Source organism: Natrix helvetica, assembly GCF_964273705.1.
Source record: "Natrix helvetica genome assembly, chromosome: 1".
In the NCBI taxonomy this organism is placed as follows: Eukaryota; Metazoa; Chordata; class Lepidosauria; order Squamata; family Natricidae; genus Natrix; species Natrix helvetica.
This window is the reverse complement of record NC_138548.1, coordinates 210,708,272-210,733,123: the sequence shown is the minus strand read 5'-3', so window position 1 is coordinate 210,733,123 and position 24,852 is coordinate 210,708,272. Positions and strand designations below refer to the sequence as shown.

The following is a 24,852-nucleotide window of genomic DNA, read 5'->3' as shown; positions in this document are numbered from 1 at the left end:
ATTTATTTATTATATGTAAATGCTGCCCATCTCTCAGTTCGAGGTGACTGAGTCGGGTATAAACTAAGCAGTCTCAGACAGTCTGTTTGGTTTTGTAGTTAAGGCACCAGGCTCGATCCTGTGAGACCCTGAGTGCTAGTTCCACTTTAAGCATAAAGGCAGGTGGGCAACTTTGGACCGGTTACTCTCTCTCATTCCTAGGAAGAAGCAAGCGGCACACTGTTGCACTGATAAGACCATACTTGGAATACTGCATCCAGTTTTGGTCACCATGATAAAAAAAAAGATGTTGATACTCCAGAAAGAGTGCAGAAAAGAGCAATAAAGATGATTAGGGGAACAGAAGCTAAACCGGACAATGAATGTTTGTGGGAACTGGGAATATTCTAGTCTAATGAAGAGAAAGACTAGAGATGACTTGATACCAGTCTTCCAATATTTGAGTTTTTTTTTTCACAGAGAGGAGTGGGTCAATATATTCTCCAAAGCAGCTAAGGGCAAGACAAGAAGTAATGGATGAAAGCTTAACAAACAAAGAACCTTTAGAAATTGTAGGGTGCTCCATCACCAGAGGTTTCTAAGAAGTGATTGGACAACCATTTGTCTAGAATGGTATATAGGTTATCCTGCTTGAGCAGAGGATTGGACTAGAAGACAGAGAGAGAGGGAGGAAGAGAGGGGGGGGGAAGGGGGAGGGAGGGAGGCAGGGAGGGAGGGAGAGATTCAAATGATATACAGTACTGTATTTATTTCTCTTCCTCCATCCCTTTTAAATGATTTTGGAAAAAATCATCCCATTATTTTATAAACCTTAATTGTATCTGTTTTTTTTAAATGCCTATTTTTCTTGTCAAAGAATTAGGATACTAAATAAATGAAAACTCAAGTACAAAAATAAAAATAAAAAGGGCCTAAAGAAGGCTAATAATAGCCAATTACTAATAATAAAAACAGCAATCCTCCCCCCCCCCCTGGAATTTCTGGTTCTAACTTTGATGAGAAGCTTCTTGTGTACTTTTGAAGCCTGAAATGAAAACAAAACTAAAATCAATGCTGGAGAAATTGCAAGTGTATACTAAGAATACTCCCAGCAGCAATGACCAAATTTAATATTCTTCATCCAGCAGACTACTGTCTCTAGGACTACAGCTCCCAGAAAACATAGCGCGGCAAAAAACAACAATCCCGCAGTCTTCCCGTCGCGTCTCTCGGTTCTTCTCGCGATAATTGTTTTTTTCTGCCTCTCACCGGCCTAGGTGGCTTCAACCCATCCCTGCACCTGGCTATGGCCGATCCCAAGTATGCGGACCTGCCCGGCATTGTGAGTGACGAGAAAGAAACCCCCGCGGGGGAGAAAGGAGGCGGGGAGGCTGGTGCCGTTTTAAGGATGGAGGAGCATGAACTATGCCTAGGGAGAGGAAAAGGGTGGGGTCGGAGAGGCTAACTGGTGGAACTGGAGATATGGGGCTGCGGGATGAAGAAGTGGGTGGGAAATCTGCTTGTAAAAAGAGGAGCACCTGAACGTAAAGTGGGGCTTTCGATCCGCGCCAGGGAATGGAGCTCCTTCGTCTTGGCTGAGATTGGAGGGGTTTAGGGGAAGCCCCAGAGCTCAGACTGATCCCGAAGGAGGTTTTTATCTGGCAGCCGGGATGACGGGATGCCATTAAGAAAGGAGTGCCTCTGAGCTTGTGCAGAGAGGTGGGGATCCCCTGCAGAAAAGAGCACGGAGTATTGGGTAATATTCTGGAGGGCAGATGCTGCCAGCTGGTTCCCCACACTTTTCAGAATGCAAGGGTTTTTAAAAAATATATATTTTATTTTATTTAGTTTGTCAAATATGTACCAGATAACAGGTATAAGTATGAACATGGACATGAACAAAGGAAATGGATACAAATAAATGGGGACAGTACGACAGGGGGGTGGGCACGCTGGTGCACTTATGGACACCCCTGTTCCCTGTGTATTTTGGCTGCCAGTTTGTATCTGTACTAATTACACTTGTATTTAGTTACCCAGAAAAGAGCCATAATGGAAATAGAAAGAAAAGGTTGATAAAGAATGTTGCTTGTTGTGCAAACATAGAAAGTATAAGCAACATGTTTCTTAGGGTCCTCTTCACTCTCACATTTTTTTAAAAAATCCACTTCTCTCTGGCTTTTCCCCACCACTGCCGTGATGATAAAATATAGTTGAGTGAAGAACATGAAAATTAGATTTTCCCATCAACAGCGATTCCAGAATCAAAAGGTCCATTAGTTATAATACGCTGTGCAAATCCTATGGCAACTTTCTCTAAAGACAAGCCTGATGACTAAAAAAGCTGAAGACACAGAGATACTTTTGTTCCAATGTCTTAAATGCAGGTTATGAGAGTGTGAAAAGCTGCTGCTGTTAGTGGCTGACTCAACTGCCAGACAGAACAATATCCAATAAATTGTGCTTGTCTCACTTAAGAAAGGGCCAGTGTCACATTGAAGAATATAGCCTAAGGTATGGATTGCAGATACTTTATGGGTATTTTTATCTGGAGTGGACAGGAAGCTTAAGGGATAGCATATTCCATGCTCTGTAGCAACATCTCTCTATTTTGTCCTGTCATTGGAGTAATTCAGCATTTGTGAGGGATTATTGCTTAGTGGCTATGGCTAATGGCTTACTGGACACAAAAGAGATTCTGCATACAGTCCCTGGCAGCTTCAGTTAGCTTGCATAGCAGGAGATGGGCAAGGCCGCCTCTTCTTGAGATCCTGGAGAGCCAACACCTAGCCAGAATAAACATTGCTAACTAAGCAGGTTTGTTTAGTCTGGATGTTGTATCGTAAAATAAAAATGAATTAAAAGTTGATTAAAATATGTGGCTTCCATAATTTTTGAAAATGTACTCTGTTAGGGAAGGCTACTTTATATTTTAGGAAATATGCTAGCAATCAGCAGGTCTTTAACAGGACAAAACTGGATGAGTTCTGCCTAACCCATTCTGTTGTTATTTAATTAAGACATTGTGGTTTCTTTTGGTCAGAGGGCTATTCTGAAACTATGATTTCTTATCCTAGTATCAAAAGTTGAGTTGCAGAATGTTTAATTTTTCACTACATATAGAATTTCCCCTCATTTCTTTGAAAGGACATTTCCTTTTACCATATTTTTGCAGGTATGTGACCTTACTGCTCACATTTGGGCAACACTTACTGTTCACCTTTGGGAAACATTTTACTGGCACTCTTCTGAGTCAACTATCACATAAATGATAGCTAATAGACTCATTGTGGAGTTGCCATTTACCTTACACTTTTGCATTTGGCTCATCAAAATATATTCTCCTAATGCGCCACTTGTACCCATTCCTAGATCAGGAAGCACTGATATTTACAGACACCTTAGTCAATTTCCAATTAGACCATTACAAGGTGCTTTAAAGAGCTGCAATATTAGACATCCATTGCTACATGAGAGTTGCAATGAATCCCAGAGGGGGATGTTCATGTTGCAGATTATAATTTTTAAAGCTTTACATGACATAGGGCCAGTTTACTTGCAAGGCCACTGATCCCTAATGGTTTCCTCTTGTCCCAATAAATCTGGCAGATAGGCATGCTCCAAATTCTCTCAGTGAAGTAGGGTCTTCTGTTAACACAAAGAAGCATGCCTTTTGTGAATGACATATCTTGTGGAACTACTTTCCCCAAAAATACAGAGGCCTAGATTCTATTGGCCTTTTGGAAGGCTATGAAAATCTGGCCTCTTCCCCAGATTGGTGGATTGGAGTTGGTAGAGCCACAGTGCGGGTATTGTTTTGTTTGATGTTGTAAAGATGTAATTTTTAGGGGCTTTGACCCAGTTTCTTTTAATTGGATTTGTAGAATTTGTTTGTGTTCTACTTCAGTTTGCTGCCCAGTGATCCTTGGCTACATGGACAGCTATCTAAATTTGTTAAATAAATAAAAGCCAATTGATACATTTGGGAGGGGAAATGCTGTAATTCGAAATCGCTGAACAAAGCAATGTGCATCTTCTGTATTTACTTCATATATTTCCTATTGTATCAAAAATGATCACAGTATGCACATTTTTCTGGTGAGAGGTTTTTTTTTAATTATCGCCACCATGCCTTTGCTAATGACCATGTATCTGATTGCCTGAGTTGCTTTAGCACTGATGAGGCCAATAGTTTGAGATTCTGTCTGGAGTTTATAGACCTGGTTTTGAACAGCAGATGTGGTAACATCAACTACTAATTTAACCTGAATCACTATGTATTTTCTGAGCAAGGAAACACCACAAATAAGTATGTAGATTATACATGCAATTCAGTCAGGTTCATGAATCCACCCCCCTCCCCCCAAATTCTTCCCTTTGACTCTTTACTTATTATTGAAGAGGTTCTGAATAATTGAAAATAGCTGCTTTAAGCGGTGAATGAGGTAATAAATATTCTTTGGGCCAGTATGTGAGATTTATTTATTCTGAAGGTTCCCAGCTCTAGTCTGCCTCTGGGCAATATACAACATAAGATAATTTTTTAAAAAATGTAAAGATATTGCAAAAGAAAAGTTTGGAAAACCTGTTACTTAACTGATCATACTTTAAGTGTGGTCCATCTTGTTATGTTCTCTGATTTTAGTTCTTCAGATAAAAAAGAGTTAATTCGTAGTGTTATTAATTTATGGTGGATCTTTTTTTTTTTAAAAAAAAAGAAATGTTATTGTAATAGGTCTCTTCAGAATCCGGAGTAGTATTCTGATCTTACTGTTTTTATCTTTTTGCCTTACTGTTTTTCAGGCCAGGAATGAGCCTGATGTTTATGAAACAAGTGACCTCCCTGAAGATGATCAAGCAGAATTTGATGCGGTAGGAACATATGAAATTTCTATTGTTTTTTTAAATTATGAGTACATTAAATGAGGGTACCATCATCAAAAGTGACTTATACAATAATAATACAATAGTAGAGTTGGAAGGGACCTTGGAGGTCTTGTAGTCCAACCCCCTGCCTAGGCAGGAAACCCTATACCGTTTCAGACAAATAGCTATCCAACATCTTCTTAAAGACTTCCAGTGTTGGGGCATTCACAACTTCACAACTTGTATTGTCTACTATTGTTCTAGAGTGACCAAATGAAAGGAAATATGGAAAGTGATATAATTTGGTCTTTTAAATCTTTATTAAAGAGAACTGGATTTCATAGTTTCTTTTAACCTGAATAAACTGAAAGAAACTCTCTTAAAAACATCGAACTGTTGATCTCCTTGACTGTCTCCCTCCTTCCTTAATGTGATTCCACGAAATGAAACTGTAGATTTTCTAAGAAGAATATTTGTTGTTTTGTAATAATAATTTTCTAAATCAAGATTAAATATCAGACAATTGCTTTGGAATTTTTCAAAGTTATTCTTATTCCTTCTTGCCTGAAAAGAGTTGTCTTTGTGCCTTCGTATCTATGTGAGGCTTTTTATTTTTTAAAAAATTAAGTTACATTATATGAATGTCTTGTTAAAATTCTTGGTGAGAAACCATTAGCAAAACTATACTGGGCAAGTGTTAATTGACTTTGGTGATGAGACCTTTGCTGTATCAAACAACCAATTGGTTTTATATTTGTTGTTTTATTTGATTGCTGTACGCTGGTCAGAATTGCTATTTATAAGATGGGCAGCTATACAGATAACATTAATAAGAAAAATAAATAAATCCAAGCTTTTACAATTAGATTAATTGTAATAGTCCCTGTCTGAAAGAAAGTATTCCAGGAGAAGCTAGGGGGAAAAAATCTTAAATGATTCAGAAGGGCTGGCTTGAATGTTAAACTATCGTAATATATTATGAGTTTGATATCTGGAATTAGGCATGCATTTCTTTTATTTAAATATAAATGTAACCAAAAATATCTGAAAATATTAGAAGTGTCATTTGATAAGCTAGACTTTTTAATATATGCACTATTTAACAGTTATATTCTACATTCAAAAAAGAAAACTACTCGAATTACAAGAGACGATCTCACAAGTTTAAAATCCTAAAATTTCTATATGCCCCAATATACAGGTGAAACTCGAAAAATTAGAATATCGTGCAAAAGTTTATTTCAGTAATGCAACTTAAAAGGTGAAACTAATATATGAGATAAGACTCATTACATGCAAAGCAAGATAGTTCAAGCCGTGATTTGTCATAATTGTGATGATTATGGCGTACAGCTCATGAAAACCCCAAATCCACCATCTTGGAAAATTAGAATATTACATGCAATCAATCAAGCATAGTAATCCCACAGTCATTGAACCAGGTTTTGGTGTTTTTGGCAAAAGTTGCTCTCATCAGAAAAGAGGACTTTGGACCACTGAGCAACAGGACTTTGGACCATTGTGCTTCATTAAGACCAGGGTCAACACAGCCGTCTACCAGGAGATTTTGGAGCACTTCATGCTTCCTTCCGCAGACGAGATTTATGGGGATGCTGACTTCATTTTCCAGCTGCCCACACTGCCAAAAGCACCAAAACTTGGTTCAATGACTGTGGGATTACTGTGCTTGATTGGCCAGCAAACTCGCCTGACTTGGACCCCATAGAGAATCTATGGGGCATTGCCAAGAGAAAGATGAGAGACATGAGATTGAATAATACAGAAGAGCTGAAGGCCGCTATTGAAGCATCCTGGTCTTCCATAACACCTCAGCAATGCCACAGGCTAATAACTTCCATGCCACGCCGCATTGAGGCAGTAATTGCTGCAAAAGGGGCCCAAACCAAGTACTGAGTACCTATGCATGCTTATACTTTTCAGAGGTCCAATATTGTTCTATGTACAATCCTTGTTTTATTGATTGCATGTAGTATTCTAATTTTCTGAGATGGTAGATTTGGGGTTTTCATGAGCTGTACGCCATAATCATCACAATTATGACAAATCACGGCTTGAACTATCTTGCTTTGCATGTAATGAGTCTTATCTCATATATTAATTTCACCTTTTAAGTTGCATTACTGAAATAAATGAACTTTTGCACGGTATTCTAATTTTTCGAGTTTCACCTGTATAATTCCCAGATGTGTGGATGAAGAAACTGTTTTATGTTTCTTCATTTAATGAAAGTGAATTCAGTATTACAAAACTTGCTTTTTTGCAGTTACATGTACTTAACTGCGCAAGTAGTCCTTGTTTAGCAAGTTGTCCTGTTGCTAAGATTATTTTCAATTATGATGGTAATCACAATAGAAAAGTAAGCTTAGGACCCAATCCTGACATTTATGACCTTTGCAGGTTTGTAAAGTAAAGCTGAAACAAGATAAGCACAGTTGCAATTTTTTGTAGTGACCACTTTCCTTAATAACCAAATGGCCAGTCCCAATTGTGACTGTTAAATGAGGATTACCTGTATAGTAAATATATTTAATTGCAAACACAACCAATAGCTTAATCAGTACAACCTTACGTCTTAGAAATATAGACCTGGGTTGTTGTTGTTTTTAATGAAAAAGAAGACCTCTGTGTATGCAGCGTTTTCCATTTCCATGTCATCCATCCTGCTATATTAAATACACTCCCTTTCTACAATAAGTGAATCATTGCAGTTATGTGGGCTTTTTATGCATGCATAGTTAAATATGAATTTCATAGGTCTTATTTTGCTTCAGGAAATAATCCTCTTTGTTATTCCAAGGAATATGCAATCACAATGCCAGTCAAATAATACAAACACAAGTATGTTTGTTACTTTGGTTAAATCTTTAACCATCCAGCTGCTCAAATCTTGCTTAATAAGACATCTGTGTTAAGATGCTTGGGCATTTCTGTATTTAAATATTTTGCAGTTCGGAAGGTGTTTTTATAGTGGCTCATTATTATAATGGAAAAATATTTTGGTCCTACTGTAGAATGTAAATTGTTTCCCTGATTTGTCTACAATATACTTTCCTAGAGGCAGAAGGGTCTTCCTTTTCTATACTCAGTTAAGCAAATTACTACATGGACAAGGTGGGCATTATGTAGCCCTTTTATTGTACTGAAATCAGACTGAATTGAGTATATGTGGGATTAGTCTGATATTTCCACCAAATTGAAAAATATTATGCATATATTTATTTTTTTACTTTCTTTCACTTTTCCTTTGTAATGTATACATACTTTGGTTGTGCGATTTCAAGACATTGCCTCCCATTTTTTTGACTTCAGGATATTTGTCATACTTAATGATGGTCTTGCTTAATTGAGTTCCTTCTTTAGTCTGAACTCACCCAGAAGAGAATGAGTAAGACCAGAAAAGCTATGACATCTCTAAGATTTAAACTTTACTGAAATAGAAATGTTTGAGATGGGGGATAATGAAAATCTCCAAGGACTCAGCTGTTTTATAATGCCAAAGAAAGCATAACTAAGATATATTGGAAGAATATCACTTATTTTTCAACAAAGAAGGAATTATAGTAATCCTTTAAGTAGCTATAGAACATTTGAAAGTAAAATTTCAGGGTGAGACTTCGCTACGGAAGGAAAAGACCTGGTTAGAGTATCTGGTTTCTATCTCACAATACTGCCAGCCTGTGATGGAATGGCATTATGATTTGTCATGGTGTGATCCCAGATTGTTAAAAGTACATTCAAATGTTGAAAGTCCAGTGTAATGATATTTTTTTCCTGTGTGGGTGCTAGTTTAATCTCCTGAAGGTTGTATAAAATGGATGCTATAGATTTTAAAGTTTAGAATCAAAAGAGTTTTGACCCTTTGTTTTTGTATAACCCTGTTTGCACTGCAATCAGAATATTTAAAACTCCCTCACAAAGCCTATTCATATTGACTCTGGCTTTAATAGTCCAATCTTGCATCCACTTTTTTTTAAAATAACCATAGCATCCATTAACAAATGCTCTGGCTCAGATAATAGTGCCGTAAGCTGATTCCTGGACATGGCAGGAAATGCCTCATGGGCTCAAGTGATTACTCCCACTTTGGCTTCTCTGTCATTCGCCCAACCATTAACGTCCTCTTGCAATTAATTCAAAAAAATCTGTGTTAATCTTAGGTATGATTTATTTGAAATAAACCAGTATCAATCAATGTGCTAATATGGAATTGGTATGTGTCAATAAATCACAATTAAGATTAATTGCAATTTGGCCTTATGTCCTAACTTTCGATTAACTTAAAACTGATTAATTGGAAATAAAACTGAAAGCTTCAGGTCATTTTATTCTCATTAAAATAAACTACAATTTTACAATGTCAACCTGCAGTCATTTTAAATCAGGCTCTTGGCAATGATAGTAATCAAGAGGTTCTAATAGCAAGTCCTGTATGCCCAAATTCCTTTCAGAGTTGATCTTTTTAAAAAAAGGATCCACTCTGGCATCAATCCTGTTTAAAATGCATATGATGTAGTCTTTAATATTATGAAAAAGATAGTGATTTTAAAAATAATTTTATATCGTTTATAATTTTACAAAGCCCTTATACCAATGTTTCTCGACTTTTTTCTTCATTACCCAAAACCTATCAGAAAGGCCTTTTTACTGCTTATCAGAAAGGCCTTATTTAATTTATCCCTGTTGTAATAGAGTAATGGGGTCATTGTCATTACTCAAAGAAAAAATACCCACTTTTATCCAATTTTGGGTAATTTACCCAGCTTTGGGAAGCACTGCCTTACATGGTCCTTAGTTGGCCCTTTCCATAAAGCAATGCTTAATAAAATGCACGGATGTAAATAAGATGCACTGGTGCCTCAAATACAAGACCTTCTCATAATTGACTGAAGGAGGCACACTGCCCCTGTGTTTTTCTATAGGCGTTGGGTCCCTGAGTTCCTATGACCGCATGTCTTATCCTCTGTCTTTTTAGATAAATATCGAACTCAAACCATATAGTTCGTATTTGACGTTTCCTCCCATCTCCTGCTAAAGGCTCGCCTTCTCCTGTAGTACAATATGTAGCATTGATGTACGCCCTTAAATGTTTTGCAGTGAGTTGCATAAAAGCTATTTTTCTCTTCTCGGCACGCAAGCATTCCCAAAGGGAATTGTGGGAGGTACATTTAGTCTCATAGTAACGGGCATAGGATTGAGGAGTAATCAGGTCAACAAAGCATTACCTGTGTAATGCTAGCTAAAAGCACTCTGAAGTAGCGGTTCTTTTCTGTAGGCTTAGTAAAATCTACAGCTAGTGATGGAAGTTATGTAGCAATTTAGCCAATCTTTGAGATCAGTAATGCCTGATATTCAAGCCTTAGATCTAGTGCCAAGTGATATGAAAACTATTATCTTGGTGCTAATTTACATAACTATTTAATTTGCTGCTTGTCACCATGTGCTTTATACATCTTTGAGCTTAATATATCATCCTTGGGCTGTATTTTAATATGACTTTTTGAATCAGACATTGAATCAGGATACGCAATAGAAAGTATGCTGATAGAATAACAAAAATACAGAGACAGAGACACTGTAAAAAGCAAAATGTAGGATTTGCATTTGACTGTCTCCTTTGTGCTTCAGCAAAAGCTCCAGAAGCCCTCTTGGAATAAGAGATTATGGGTAAAATAGACCTCCTATCACATCTTCAAAATTGCAGCCACAGTCCTGACTCCCTAATGCTGGCATGAAGCATTTATCTTATTATTTTGTAATATTGTACTTTTTTTGCTTTTCACAAAACTCACCTTGCCTAATACAGTGTATGAAATCAGTAAGACACTGGGGTGCAGTTTAAAGGCCGCCTACTTCAACCGGCATATTCATACTTATTGGGTTGTAGTTGCTGGAATTCCAGTCCCTGTGGCCTTGGCATACAGATGGTCATAAAACATGATGTCACATAACCTCATTGCTTAGCGATGGCAATCCTGGCACACCCCATTGCTATTGTAAACTGAATCTCACCAGCTGTTACCCGGGGACCACCCAGATCTAAGCCAGAGATTATTGGGTTAGGATTAGGGTCAAAGAGTAAGCAGGAAGAGAAAAAAAATAAAAAGAGGAGATTGTCTTGAAGATGTCAAAAGGAAAAGCAATTCCTTATGTTTAATTCAAGCTTGGCTAAGTTTATCTTGTAAGTTTGGTTTAACACATAGAGCCTCTAGGCCAGTGGCCACCAACCTTTTGGGCAGCAGGGACTAGTTCCGTAGAGAAAAGTTTTTTCCGTGAACCAGAGGGGGCATGGTTTTGTGTGCTGCCTGCATCTTGCGGAAGGGGCTATGGTTGTTTGCGCGACCTGATTGCTGGCATGCTGCAACCCGGTGCCAGTCCATGGACCACTTCTCTAAGCAATCTTTGGTGCTATAACCCAAAAGTGGGGAATCTGGCCCTCCAGGTGTTGGTGAGCTATGGCTCCAAGCCTCTCTCATCATTCGGTCCAGTTGGCTAACCTCCACACCATAATAGAGATCCATATCTTCCCACTCCAGCTAATGGCATCAAAAGGATGTTAAGCTTCCTTAAAGGTCAGGCAGCTGTGCTCCACTTGTTTATTGCAGAATAATAGCGCTGTAGCTTCTAGCTTCGAGTGCCCCAAGGAAACCGAAACAGCTGCCTATCCAGCTTGAACGGATAGCATTGCACTTTTAGCCTGTCATTACCTGCTATGAAAATGAGGGAGATTCTGTGCTTTGGGTACATGCTGTCTAAGTGATGAAAAATATTAGATCTCTGCAATTGAAGAGGAAGGCTTACAAGAGAGAGAGAGAGAGAGAGAGAGAGAGAGAGAGAGAGAGAGAGAGAGAGAGAAAAGAGAAAAGAGAAAAGAGAAAAGAGATGTTTTCTTTGCCCTGGATTTTAAAAAGATGCCATTAAAGATGCCCAGATGAAACATTGCAATACATAACCTGTTTTGATGAGAATTAATATAAAGTTTTCATCATATAACATGTATATCTAAATGGTTCATTCATTTGGTTAAAGAAGGAAGTACTTTTTCAGTGAGGTGGGGGTTGAGTAGAGAAAGTGAGGGTTTTTTTTAAAAAAAGAAAGGCATTTGATAATATTTACTGTCATCATCGAATTGTTCCCTGAAGACAGTGCGCTAAAATGCTAGTGTAGTACTAAATACTACCGTGTTTCCCCAAAAATAAGACAGGGTCTTATTTTCTTTTGATCCCTGAAATAAACACTTGGCCTCATTTTCAGGGAGGTATTATTATTTTTGAGGTGCAGGAGGTGGCGAGCGTGGTCACCTCATGGCTGCTGCTGTGTTGCAATATTTTCGGGGAGGGCTTATTTTTGGGGAAGGGCTTATTTTAGCGCATGCGTGCAAAAGCCCGATTGGGCTTATTATCCGGGGAGGTCTTATTTTCAGGGAAACATGGTAAAAAGAAAGATATTTGTTGATACAAACATGGGGGGAAATTAAAAGTAAACATTATATGAAAATCCCGGGCTGGTTATCCACTATGGAGGCAATGATCCACCCTAACACATTAGACCTAGGTAAAATGGCCAGATACTATGAAATTTTAGACACCCAAAGAACACTAAAAACCAAGCAGGAATTAAGAGACCAGGAAGTGATTATAGACTGGTGGCCATATCACCAACTACAATCTAGATATAAAAAGGATTGAGAGGAATTTGGAATTGATATAGAACCAAAGCAACCAGACAAACTGCTATTAGGTACAGAAGAGAAATTAATATCGAGGATATACAATTATTTACTAAATTTTGACATGACAGAGGAAATATAGTAGAAGGAGCAATGATAGCCTGGGATAAAAACTTGGGTTATAATAGTCAGTTGAAAGATTGGGAAAAAATTTGGAATAAAAATTACACAATAACAAAATCTGTTGCATACAAAGAAAACCAATACAAAATGTTTTACCGCTGGCATTTAGCCCCCATGAGACTCGCAAAAATGTATTAGATCTTAAATCCAAACTGTTGGAAATGTAAACAGGCGCAGGGTACCTTCTTTCATGCATGGTGGTTATGCCCCAAAGCAAAAAATATTAGTCTAAAATACAAAAATGTTTACAGGAAATTACAAACATACAAATAGAGCTCAAAGCAGAATTGTTCCTTCTGGGGATTAATAAGGGAAAGTATATGAAAGAGAAAAAATATTTAATGTTGCACATAATTACAGCAGCGAGAATAGCACTTGCATAATGTTGGAAAATTATTACCATGCCGACGGACTGTTTGATAATTCAAAAGATTCTTGATTGCGCAGAAATGGATAAACTCACATTGGAGTTAAGGCAGTGGTGGGTTTTGAATTTCTTTAGAACCTATTCTGTAGGTGTGGCCTGTTTTGTGGGAGTGGCTTGGCAGTCATGTGACCAGGTGGGAGTGGCCAACTTGATGTCACTCACCAGGAGATGTCATGGATTGGGTAAAATGTGGTGAAGCTCACTTAACAACGCTCTTGCTTAGCAACCAAAATTTTGGGCTCAATTGTAGTCATAAGTCAAGGACGATCTCTGACTTCCTCTGCATGGCAGCCTTGTCCTAGTAAACTATTTCTCCTTTCTGGCAATTTCCCTCTCTGTTAGAAGCACCAAAATAATCCATACAATGTAAGGTTTCCTGCTGCAGCAGGGGGTTGGACTAGATGACCTCCTAGTAGCCTTCTAGCCCTAAATTGCTGTGCTGTTTTTCTTTCTTTCTGCTAACAAAGAAACCTGCCTGAGGCTCATTCCACATGCCTGCTACTCAAGTGTAGTTTGATTGCAGGCGGAGCCAAGTTGCCTTTTCAAACTTGTAATCAGTGAAGCTGGGCTGGATTTTTATATAGTTTTATCCAGCTGTGTGTGTGGGGGGGGAGAAATGCATGGGGGTCTGGGGAGGAAGTCACTACATTTGGGGAGGGAGAGCACAAGCGAGCACTGACGAGACCACAGGAGGAGGCAGGAAGCCAGGCAAAGAGTCATGATGCTGTAGCACACACACTTTCCCCCAGCCCCGGAAGGCTCGGATAACACAATCTCACAAACGTATTAATCTCCAATGGATTCCAAAGAAAAACAATTACCAACCTAATCCAAAGGGAGACTCCCCCCAAAAACTGAGACACAGAACAGGACAACGGCATCGCCCTCCTCCCTTACATCAAAGGCACCACAGATAAAATCAGCAAAATTCTCCACAAACACAATATCAAGACAGCCTTCAACACTGACCAAAAAATAGACAACATCTTAAGAAACCCCAAAGACAAAATCCAGCTAGAAAACCAAGGAGTCTACGAAATATCATGCAAAATCTGCCCTGCAACATACATAGGACAAACAAACAGGAGAATAAATGCACGCATCGCAGAACACAAGAACGCAGTAAGAAAAAAAGAAAAAACTTATTCCCTTTTCCAGCACCTTAAAGCTACAGGACATGAAATTAAGTTTGAAGGAACCAGGTTAATCTCCAAAACAGAACACTTCAACAAGAGAATAATTATGGAAGCTATCAAAATAGAGAAACACCCCCACAACATGAATAAACGTGACGATACCTCCTGCCTACCAGACATCTGGAAACCAGCCCTAGTCAACAAACAAGCCCCACCCACCACCCAGGCTGTTACAACACGAAACAACAATGGACACACAGCCAGCACCAATCAGCACCAATCTACGAATCATGATACAATCACACAACCAATCATTCCACTTACTGAAACAAAGCCAGCAGTCCACACCCACCTACCAATATATATAAACACTATGTATATATATAGTATGTATGTATGTATGTGTGTGTGTATGTATATATGTATATATGTATATATGTATGTATGTGTATACACACACACACATACATATATACGTACACATATACATATACATATATGTATATCTTGGTGTTGTATTAGTTTGCCTTTGCCCTATTTATCCAAATACTTTCTTCACATTTAACTTATGCCACATTTCTGGGTCATTGCTCTTCACGCTTCACTGTTTTTTTTCCACTGTTATTTTTTATATATATGTAAATGTATTCTTAAGATTACTTCTGTATATACCGTTTCCCCAAAAATAAAACTGCGTCTTATATTAATTTTTGCTCCAAAAGATGCACTAGGGTTTATTTTCTGGTTAGGTCTTATTTTGGGGAAAATACGGAACTAAATGCATCCACCTGGCTGACAATTTTAACTGGGGCTTATTTTGGGGGATAGGGCTTATATTACGAGCATCCTGAAAAATCATGCTAGGACTTATTTTCCGGTTAGGTCTTATTTTCAGGGAAACAGTTATTTTACTCTATAAGCATAAACACAGGATCTTTGGGCTAAAAGCGTAAAACTGAAATTTTGACTCTGAGGGAATAGTAGAAAGACCTCTAAATGTTGATGTAGTACAGGAAGTCCTTGTCTTACAATTACAATCGGGAGCAGAATTTCCATTGCTAAACAAAACAATTGTTAAATGAGTTGCAACCTATTTTATGACCTTTTTTTGGTCACAATTGTTAAAACGAATTAATGCATTGAAGTGAACCATATGGTTCTTAAGTGAATCCAACTTTCCCTATTGACTTTGCTGGTCGAATGTTGCTGGGAAGATTGCAAATGATACTCACATGGCCTTGGGATGCTGCAATCACGTCTGTTGCCAAGAGCCTGAATTTTGATCATGTGATTGTGAGTATGCAGCAGTGGTCATAGGTGTGAGGAATGGTCATAAGTCACTTTTTTCCAACGCCATTGTAACTTTGATCACTAAATGAATGGTTGCAAGTCGATGACTACCGTACTTGTATTCCTTTTCTCAGTTTCCATACAAACCTTTGAATATTTTGTTCCTCTTATTCCTTTGACAAAGAGCCAAAGCTATTGCTGCTGTAATGAAAGCTAGATATACTAATATAGAAGCTGTAATTGTACAAGAAATGATTGCTTTATAGCCCATTTTCAGATGAACCACCCACTGCATAGCCAAGCATTTCTCACTGTTCAGCTTTTACAGAGCTTAAAATACCATACAAAGCATTATTTAAATACAGGTGCGTCCTTGACTCAGAACTATAATGGAGCCTGCCCAGTACAGTTGGACATTGTGATGTCTGTTAAGTGAGGCACCCATGTAATCACCTCATTTACACTACTCCCTCCAATCTCTGTTCTTTCTGGTGCAGTTGTTAAATGAACCTGTGGGTTGTTAAGTGGAGCACAAGGTGCCTCAGGGGCCGCGGAGGAAAGCCTTGGAGGCCTAGCAGAGGCCCTGCCCTAGGCCTCCCATACTCCCTGAGGCACTGCAGCAGCCATAACTTTGGGATCAGGTCATAAGTAGCTTTTAGGGCGTCTGCTGTAATTTTGAACATTTACTAATCACCCAGTTGTATTGGTTGAGGTATTCACACATTATCTTCGCCCATTTAAAATGTTTACCACAACCAGTTGAATTAATTGTTTAATTAATTGATGCAACTCTTTCAATAGGGTTGGAATCTTTGAAGAATTTTTGCTTCTGTTTAGAACTAAGGAGCAGTCTGCCAAAGAAGCTTTGCTTTGGCAGCAAAGTCAGCTGTGCATCGACAGGAGAAAGAGATTGCCCCAACTTAAACATGCCATCCTGGTGGAAGTCCATTGTAGTTTTACATCTGATATAATCCGTTGGTGATTTTTTTAAAACTCAACTGTACCAAAATGGAAAAATTCCTTGTGAAAATAGTGCTAAGTAAAATGCAGTTTTGTTGCATTTTTGCTATGCATATTACTGCCTATATCGAACCTCAGCCTTTTTTCTATGGAAGAATATGGATGGAAAGATGTTTATCATAAGCAAATCAAGGAGAATGAGTTTGAGGTTCACCTGGGCCCATAATGAAAAATAAATGACTTTTGCATTGTCTCAGAAGCTTTAACTGCTGAAGTGAGATACACAAATATTTTGTTTTTTGAAGGGGCTCTATTGAAAATTGTATTGATACAATTACAACCGTACTGCGTATTAAATATGCATTGTCATAGTTTAGATGTATTTCAGTTTCATAACATTCATTGGTAAGTCTGTATTATTCCTATTTTAAGGAGTAAGTGAATAAGAAGTGAGAGATCATTTTTTTGTATTGGCAGTTCTGAATCTCTGCTTTTCCAAAAGCAGTTGAAAAAAAATGGAAAAAGAAAATGACAAATTCCTTATATAGATCTATTTTATTCAGCTATCCTGTATTCATAGTCAAAGAGTTTCTATATGATCTATAACGAATACATACTCTACAGCAAAGGTCCTTTCCAAAGTCAATTAAAAGCTTTCTATTTGTAGATCCTGCTCATTTTATTGATGTATTGATTATAGCTGGGAGAATATGAATAGCCATTGAATAGTTTTTACTTAATTTCTTTTGAGGTGTTACACCTGATAAGAGAGCAGTGGTGGAATTCAAATTTTTTTACTACCGGTTCTGTGGGCGTGGCAGGGGAAGGATATGGCAAAATCTCCATTCCCTCCCCACTCTCAAAATTTCCACTACCGGTTCTCCAGAACCTGTCAGAACTGGCTGAATACCACCTCTGGTTTGCAGATGGTAATTCTGTTCTCAGCTTCCCCACTTTCTGTACAATTGAAACCCAGTTAATAGTGATTTTGATTAATTTAAATAAATGGATTTTAATATACTTCCACTTGTGAAGTCAGGTTAACTGGTAGTGCATATGTGTTTAAATGAGGAAGTTGTACTATCTTAATTTACATCCACATCAAAGTTTTTTTAAAATGTATTCTCATTATAGTATCACTGAATTCTAATCTTTGGGCTCCATGTCCAATGTGCAGGAATTCTAGTAACTGAGAGAAGTGTGAATGTTATCAACTTCTATTCAGCTGCATTTTGTGATGACCAAATTCTGAATCTTCCAAGCAATTTGGGCACTGAAATCTTTGGTGCTGGTTATCCCCCCCCCCCCCCTCAATGTGAGGTTTAAGCAGAGGAAGGGAGCTTTTGGTCCTCCAGGAGCTACTAGGTTCTAGTTCTAATCAGATCTACAGGTCTTACTAGGAAGCTAAGAAGAAACAGTATGTTGCATTTCTAGATTTCACCTTCCATATAGAAAAGGTGAGCCCCAATAGGAAGCTTGTTATAGAGCAGAATTACAAGTATTATAAATAAATAAATAAATAAGCCCGCCATGTTTGCTAATGAATCCAAAGTTGATTTCAAAAAAATAATTTAAATGCATAACTTTACATGTAGTCTGAGGTTAATGTTGGTTTCCATTTATGTCCCAAAGGTACTTTTTTTTTTTACAAGAGGCAACTGGACTTTCTGGTTTTTCTTTGAAGTCCAGTTGCCTCTTGAAAAAAGCACCTTTGGGACAACCATGACCTGGATGACTGAATCTCCATAGACGTTTCTATTCATGGGCTTGAAAATTATAATGGTATTTTAAGGAATGATTTCCCGAGATAAAATAACCAGGTTTTTTATATTTGATTTTTATTATGTGTTATAAATATAAACAGCTGCCTAATCAATAGTTCATGTGGTTCAGTATTGTTTGCATTTTGATGGACAGAATGGGGGGGAAAGCTTACCCACATTTTAAAACTTCAGAAGGAGGCTTTCCTTTCCCTCTGCCCACAATGTCTACTTCTAAACAACTGGAAAAAAATCTTGGCAGCTCTGTTTGCTCAGGTAGGGTCAAGGTGCTCTGTTAGCTAAAATGGATGACAGCTTGAATTAATGAGTAGCAGTTTGCATCCTTCTCTGTTACCATGCCTTGGGCTTAGCAAGCAGGACGCTAAGGCAATAGAATTAACAGTGCATGCTGGCATGAACACTAATGAACATTCGGTGTGCAAAAAAGAGACTGTGGTAGAAAAGAACTCCCTGAACTTCCTTACCATCTTCTTTAGGATGATTTTGTACCTCTTTGTTATTTGCAGTACTGATTTCTTGCTTGTGTGAAGATAATATTGCAAATCAAGCATTGCAGAGATTATGTAGTCTGACATAAAGAAATCAGATGATAACTTCCCGGATTATCCCTTAAGTGGCCACTACCCACTCTGGCCTCCAGCCAACAGTTACTTAGAATCCTTTCTTGGGATTTAATGGGATATGATCTTTTAGACTCTAGTAGGATTTTCTTTTGGGTATTACCTGCAATCCAATTGTCTCTGTCTGCTATATAGGAAGGAATCCATTTGAGTGTTATTTGTGCTCTGCAATAATGAGCTTTATGAATCTAAATTTATTTCTAAGGTTTTGTGTAGCTATACCCTCAAACTGAGAAGGGACCTAGTGTAAAGGTGGATTATTTGGCCAAATGTTCATGATAGTGTTTATTTCTTCCACTTCCAGAGCTGAACCTTTTTCTAGAGAAAGTCATGACCACATGAGAAGAAGCAAGAAGCTTATTTCTGCTTTTTAATGTTCTTTTTAAATAGTAGCCATGACATGAAAACACATTAGTATGTGCTCTGCTATACAGTAGTTTATGGTAGCTTTCAGATGTGAAGACAATATAAAGAACAATATAAATTTTCAAATCTTACTGGGAGTATAATGCATTTTTGTTACAGACATGGCATTTTCGTGCCAAGCTAACCTGAAGTTGTACCTTAATTATATCTTCTCAATATGCATTCTTCCAAATTAGTGCAAGATTTTCTTTTCAGGGATAAGGAATAAGAACTTGCCTTCTTAGAAAGGCTGGCGGGGAGAAGAAAAAGAACTAGAATTCTCAGAAAGTGGAATTTATTGTACACAACAGTGTTTCTCAAACTTGGCAACGTTAAGACGTGGGTTTGGCTGGCTGCGGCATTCTGGGAGTTGAAGTCCATACATCTTATTTAAAATTGCTATGTTTGAGAAGCGCTGGTATAAAAGGAGCTTTCCCTTCTATATTTTATGTATTGTTGATGCATTTAACCCATAGTCGACTTGATGGAATAAAATGTGGTGCTGTGCAGGACCACTCACAATTAATCCTGGTTTAGAAATGCAGAAGGATAACATGGGGGTGTCAAACTTGTGGCGTCACATTGTCATCATGTGACGTATCATGACTTTCCCCCCTTTGCTAAACCGTGGCCAGCGTGTGATGCATCCGGGCCACGGGCCGTGAGTTTGTCACCCCTGATGTAAGGGAATTATGAAGTAATCAAAAAAAGTTATCCCTTCAAATAATAAATAGAGAGTGCCCATTTGGATTCTATTTTCTGAGCATCCAAACCAAGCTCCTCCCATAAAACATCATATTTGTTAGTGCCATGTACCTAAAGTTGTAAATTGCTGTAGAGAAGATTCACCAAGAAGATGAGTGCTAATATTCTTATATGTTTAAGCCATTGTTATTGGTAAGATTCCTCCAGATTTGATCCAGCTTTATTAAAAATCACATTTTTACCATCCTCTGCTAGTTATAAGGCCCTTTCTTTGACAGCCACTTCCAGGAATCGATTGGGATGTTAAGAAAATGCCTAATCATTGTTTTAACTGTGTTTATATTGAATTATTTGTACCACTTGAACTTATCTGAGTTTTCCTAATGCTCTTCCCCATCACCCTCACACCACCTTGCCTGGATACTAGTTTGCACAAGTAAGACCATTAAAAATGCTATTTTTTTTTCTCTTCTGCATGCTTCTAGAATCTGTGTTTGCATGGTACTAAATCTGCATTATATAAAATTAAATCTGTTTTAAAAATCTCTTCTTGTAATCTATATTGTTTGTACTTTTATGGCACTGTTATCTTTTCATTGGGTCATGTCACATAAGAAAGGAGAAGAATATGCCCTTTCATAAGGATAGTTCCTTAGCCTGAGAACTGATGACTCAAGGTGCCAAGTCTATGGAAAGTATAACAGCCAGCTCTGAACTTGGAGATTTTGAAACAAGTCTGATTAGAAGATTGCTATACCTTGGTGGTTTTTTTTCATCTGATCTATAAATAGCTTCTATGTGCTTCCTGTATTGCTTTATCAAATTAGGACTGGAAAATTGAAGCATCTGATTTACAAAAATCGAATTATTTAATGCTGTTTATCTTAGAAATCTAATTGAATTGTGAGAAATAAGTGATTGGCTGAAGTGAGGTGCTGAAGATGGGAGATGCAACCCATCCTCTCTTAAACTATTTGATTTCTGTTAATTTTGGGAAGTTATTATCAACATCCAGCTCGAAAGTCCAAATAAAACTCCAGGATCATTCCATTTCCGAAAACCTTACTGCATGGTGATGTCGAGGCAAAACTAACTCCGAGGTTCCCAAACATCAGTTTGTAGAGTTAAACAATAATTTCCCCAGCCAAATCCCCAACCTCTCACGTAATCCATATAAACAATTTCACTTTGTTAGGGGAGCCATTTGCTTCAACACCACACCTGTTATGATGCCCTTGAAAAAGTTCCAGGCTCTCGGTCTCCAACAGATTTGTAGAAATTTGGTTTCTCCATCTAACCCATTTGAAAGCAATACCTCCCTCCCCCCCTTACTCTAATGGCAAGTGGAAACGAAGAGGTATGAGGCTGCCAAAGGCTCATCCTTGACACTTATTTCATTTTGCAGAAGCACAGAGAGGACTATTGATCTCTTAATCACCCTTGTCATTGCTTTTGTTAAAGTTTTTTTCAAAGAAATCAGCCGGGAAGTGAGTCTGCCTCAAATTGAACATTTTAATGAATATTTAAAAAGCTCGCACTGAGATGGGACTCACATTTAATGCCCATAATGATTATCAGGTGGGTGTCTGCTGATATACCTGGCTCAGTTCATTTTTTAAATTTCCATGTTTAACAGCCTTTCATTAGATCCAAGTGAAAACTTTGTTCAGACACTGATTGTGATTGTGCTGAATGCTTGGCCCAATGGTAGATGCTCTCTAGGTAACAACAGCCATGTAATTTTCACTGGCTTGCTTGCCAAAGGAATTATCTAAGGAAAAATATCTGATGACAACTAACATATGAGATTCACTTTTCTGAATGAAAAAAATACAGCCCCAATAAAATTAGATAGACAGTCTGATGATTTCAGTAGAGCCTTAATGTATCCATTGATTATTCATTAGGCTTATAATATGCTGCTCCAATCAGAGTGGCTTGCTTAGCTAATAGTGCAGTTATTCAGTAGAGTAGTAGGGTTCAAACAACCCAACCGACACCATCAATTTCTCATCTACCTAACCATCCTGATAAAGCACAGAGGAACAAGTCAATCTAATTACAGATTCCTACTGGATAGAAAAGGATTCATGGTCCAAGGCATACATGCATATAAACATTTGAAATGCCAGAATTGGACTCCGCCTACCTTTTACAACAACATGGACTTCACGCTGAATCTAGTTTTCAGCTTCCAGAATTTTCAGCAGGGAAAGTCTTGGGATTAAAAGTTCAAGTATTTGTAGGGTAACTGCATAGCTTACTTTGTGTGGGGCACTTCCCCCAGCCCACTTACTTGCCAGCAGATAGTATCTTCCATGTAAGACCTCTTCTATTCTCAGACAACTATCTGCAGAATGCCCCAATTAGAAAAGGAGATGAAACATTGATAATAGTCTTTGCTAGCACATTCATGCAGGTGTCCATGAAAAGAAAATCCCATTGCATAAAACAAGCATCTCTGATTTTTTGCTGCACACATCCTAAAGTGATGTTTAATGAGCTAATTAATTTTCCTTGAAATTATGAATCTGCTTTCTTGGAGATAAACACAGCGGTAGACTTTTAGATCTGTCAAATATTAGTTGGCTTTTTATAGCTGCCACTGATTTTTCTTCTTCTACCATGACAATCAGGTTTTTAGTAGAACTAGTATTACAAAAGGAGAAATGACTCTCATATATAAGAGGCTTTGGAGGGGGGGAATGATTTCTGTGTCTCAAAGATGCTTTTTTCAAGAGGCAACTGGACTTTTGGGTTTTTCTTTGAAGACGTTTCCCTTCTCATCCAAGAAGCTGAAGAAGCTTCTTGGATGAGAAGCGAAACGTCTTCAAAGAAAACACAAAACTGGCTTCCCCATTGACTTTCCTTGTAAGAAGGTGATCACGTGACCCTGGGACATTGCAATCGTCATAAAATACGAGTCAGTTCCCAAGCATCTTAATTTTGACCATGGGGATGCTACAATAAATTAATAATAATAATAATAAATTTGAATTTATTAGCCGCTCCCTTTCCAGGCAGGACTCGGGGCGGCGTACACTAGGACATATATAAACATACATATATACAAAGACATACATGCACGGAGGAGGTAATAGATTACAACATTTAGACAATTAAAACCATTAACATACCCCGTTTAATAAAAACCCAATATACAATAAAAATTTAAAATTTAAAAAAGACAGTCAGGAGGAATATGAAAAAATTACGGTTGAGCCAGGCCAGATAATTGAAAGAGGTGGGTCTTCAGCTGTACACGGAAGGAGCAATGGTTGCAAGTGTGAAAAATGGCCATAAGTCACTTTTTTTCAATCCCGTTGCCACTTTGAACAGTCGCTAAATGAACTGTAGTACGCCGAGGACTACCTGTCAAGTCAAATTCCTTCCTATGAGAGAAGCATTATAACATTTTATTTGTAGAAGATGAGCTGAGTCAACTTACCTTCAAGCTGCACACAAGCCACACGGTGTTGGGGAGACACAGTTACAGCGTCAACTTCACATTTGGCATTTCAACACTGCACATGTAGAAGAAGAGGGAATATTTTCCCCCTTCTAGTAGCTTGTGGCCTTAAATTACAAGGAAGGCATTGGCTTATTCTTGATAGCCAACTTAGTTCCCCTCTCTGAGATTTGAATTAAAATTGAAATGTGCTGGATACTTTGGTTGATTGAATAGTAATTTGGGGGTGGGGGGGCATCAAGTAAAATTGAGAAGGGGTTCTGAAGGCAGCTAGAGGGTTGTTTTGCCTTGCAAATAAATTGACAGTGGCTGTGTGGATTTGAACTTTCCACAGATGTAATGCCGATGAGTCATTGTTTTCTCAGTGTGCTTCTTAATTTGAGAAGCAGACTTCAAGGGCAATGAGGGATTTAAAATTCTCCTAGGCGCTGCTTGGAGTGTCCAAGCATGGGTTAACTTCAGCTTGCGGCCCAAGGACTAAGTTCAAAGATTGTGTAGCCACGCCTCCTGCTCGCACCCTCAGAGGCTCAGTTTAAAAAAACATTGAAAAAACTGTGCATTAGTATTGTTTTTTTCAAAGATTACAGGTAGTCCTCGACTTACAACAGTTCATTTAGTGACCATTTGAAGTTACAACGACACTGAAAAAAGTGACGGAGGACCGTTTTTTCACACATTTCAGCATCTCCATGATCACATGATCAAAATTCAGACATTTGGCAACTGACTCCTATTTATGACGGCTGTATTGTCCCAGAGTCATAAGATCTCCTTTTGCGACTTTCTGACAAGCAAAGTCAGTGGGGAAGCCAGATTCGCTTAACAACCGTGTTACCAATTTAACAACGGCAGCGATTCACTTAACAAATGCGTCAAGAAAAGTTGTAAAATGGGCAAAACCCACTCAACCAATTTTTCGCTTTGCACCATAAATTCTGGGTTCAATTATGGTCATAAGCCTAGGACTACCTGTGCTTGTTTCCTCCTGGTGGATACAGTATAGAGAGCAGATCCAGTGTCAGTTGCAGCCACCTTGTAGTCCAAAACTTGCACTTTAGTGAGAGTTGAGTGGGGTGATTTGGGATTTTAATTGCCTGCTCTTAGTTGCCTCTTCCTTATGGCTAAAGGAAAAGTGATCCTGGTTGATTTAAGTATAGCCTGGGAATACCCCTACAGCAGGGGTGCCAAACTCAAGGCCCATGGGCCGGCCTGGAAATAACAAAGGATCGGCCTGCAGTGCCCCTGGCAACCAAAACAAGGCATGAGGGAGGGGCCTGCGCGGCCTCCTGCTGTACTTTGCCGGCCAAAGAAGGGTGCAGGGGGGCACGCCCTATTTTGGCTGGC

The 24,852-nt window shown here is 38.3% G+C and overlaps 1 protein-coding gene across 1 annotated transcript in view; it reads left to right on the top strand.

Moving 5' to 3' along the window:
- Window positions 1–1,187: 1,187 nt before the first annotated feature.
- The window catches only part of DCTN2 (dynactin subunit 2), a 68,295-nt gene continuing 44,630 nt past the window's right edge, over window positions 1,188–24,852 (top strand). Inside the window, exons 1-2 of the mRNA XM_081955353.1 lie at window positions 1,188–1,321; window positions 4,783–4,851. Of these exons, the coding sequence (XP_081811479.1) occupies window positions 1,286–1,321; window positions 4,783–4,851 (105 nt within the window). The 5' untranslated portion in view covers window positions 1,188–1,285. The remainder of the gene's footprint in view (window positions 1,322–4,782; window positions 4,852–24,852) is intronic.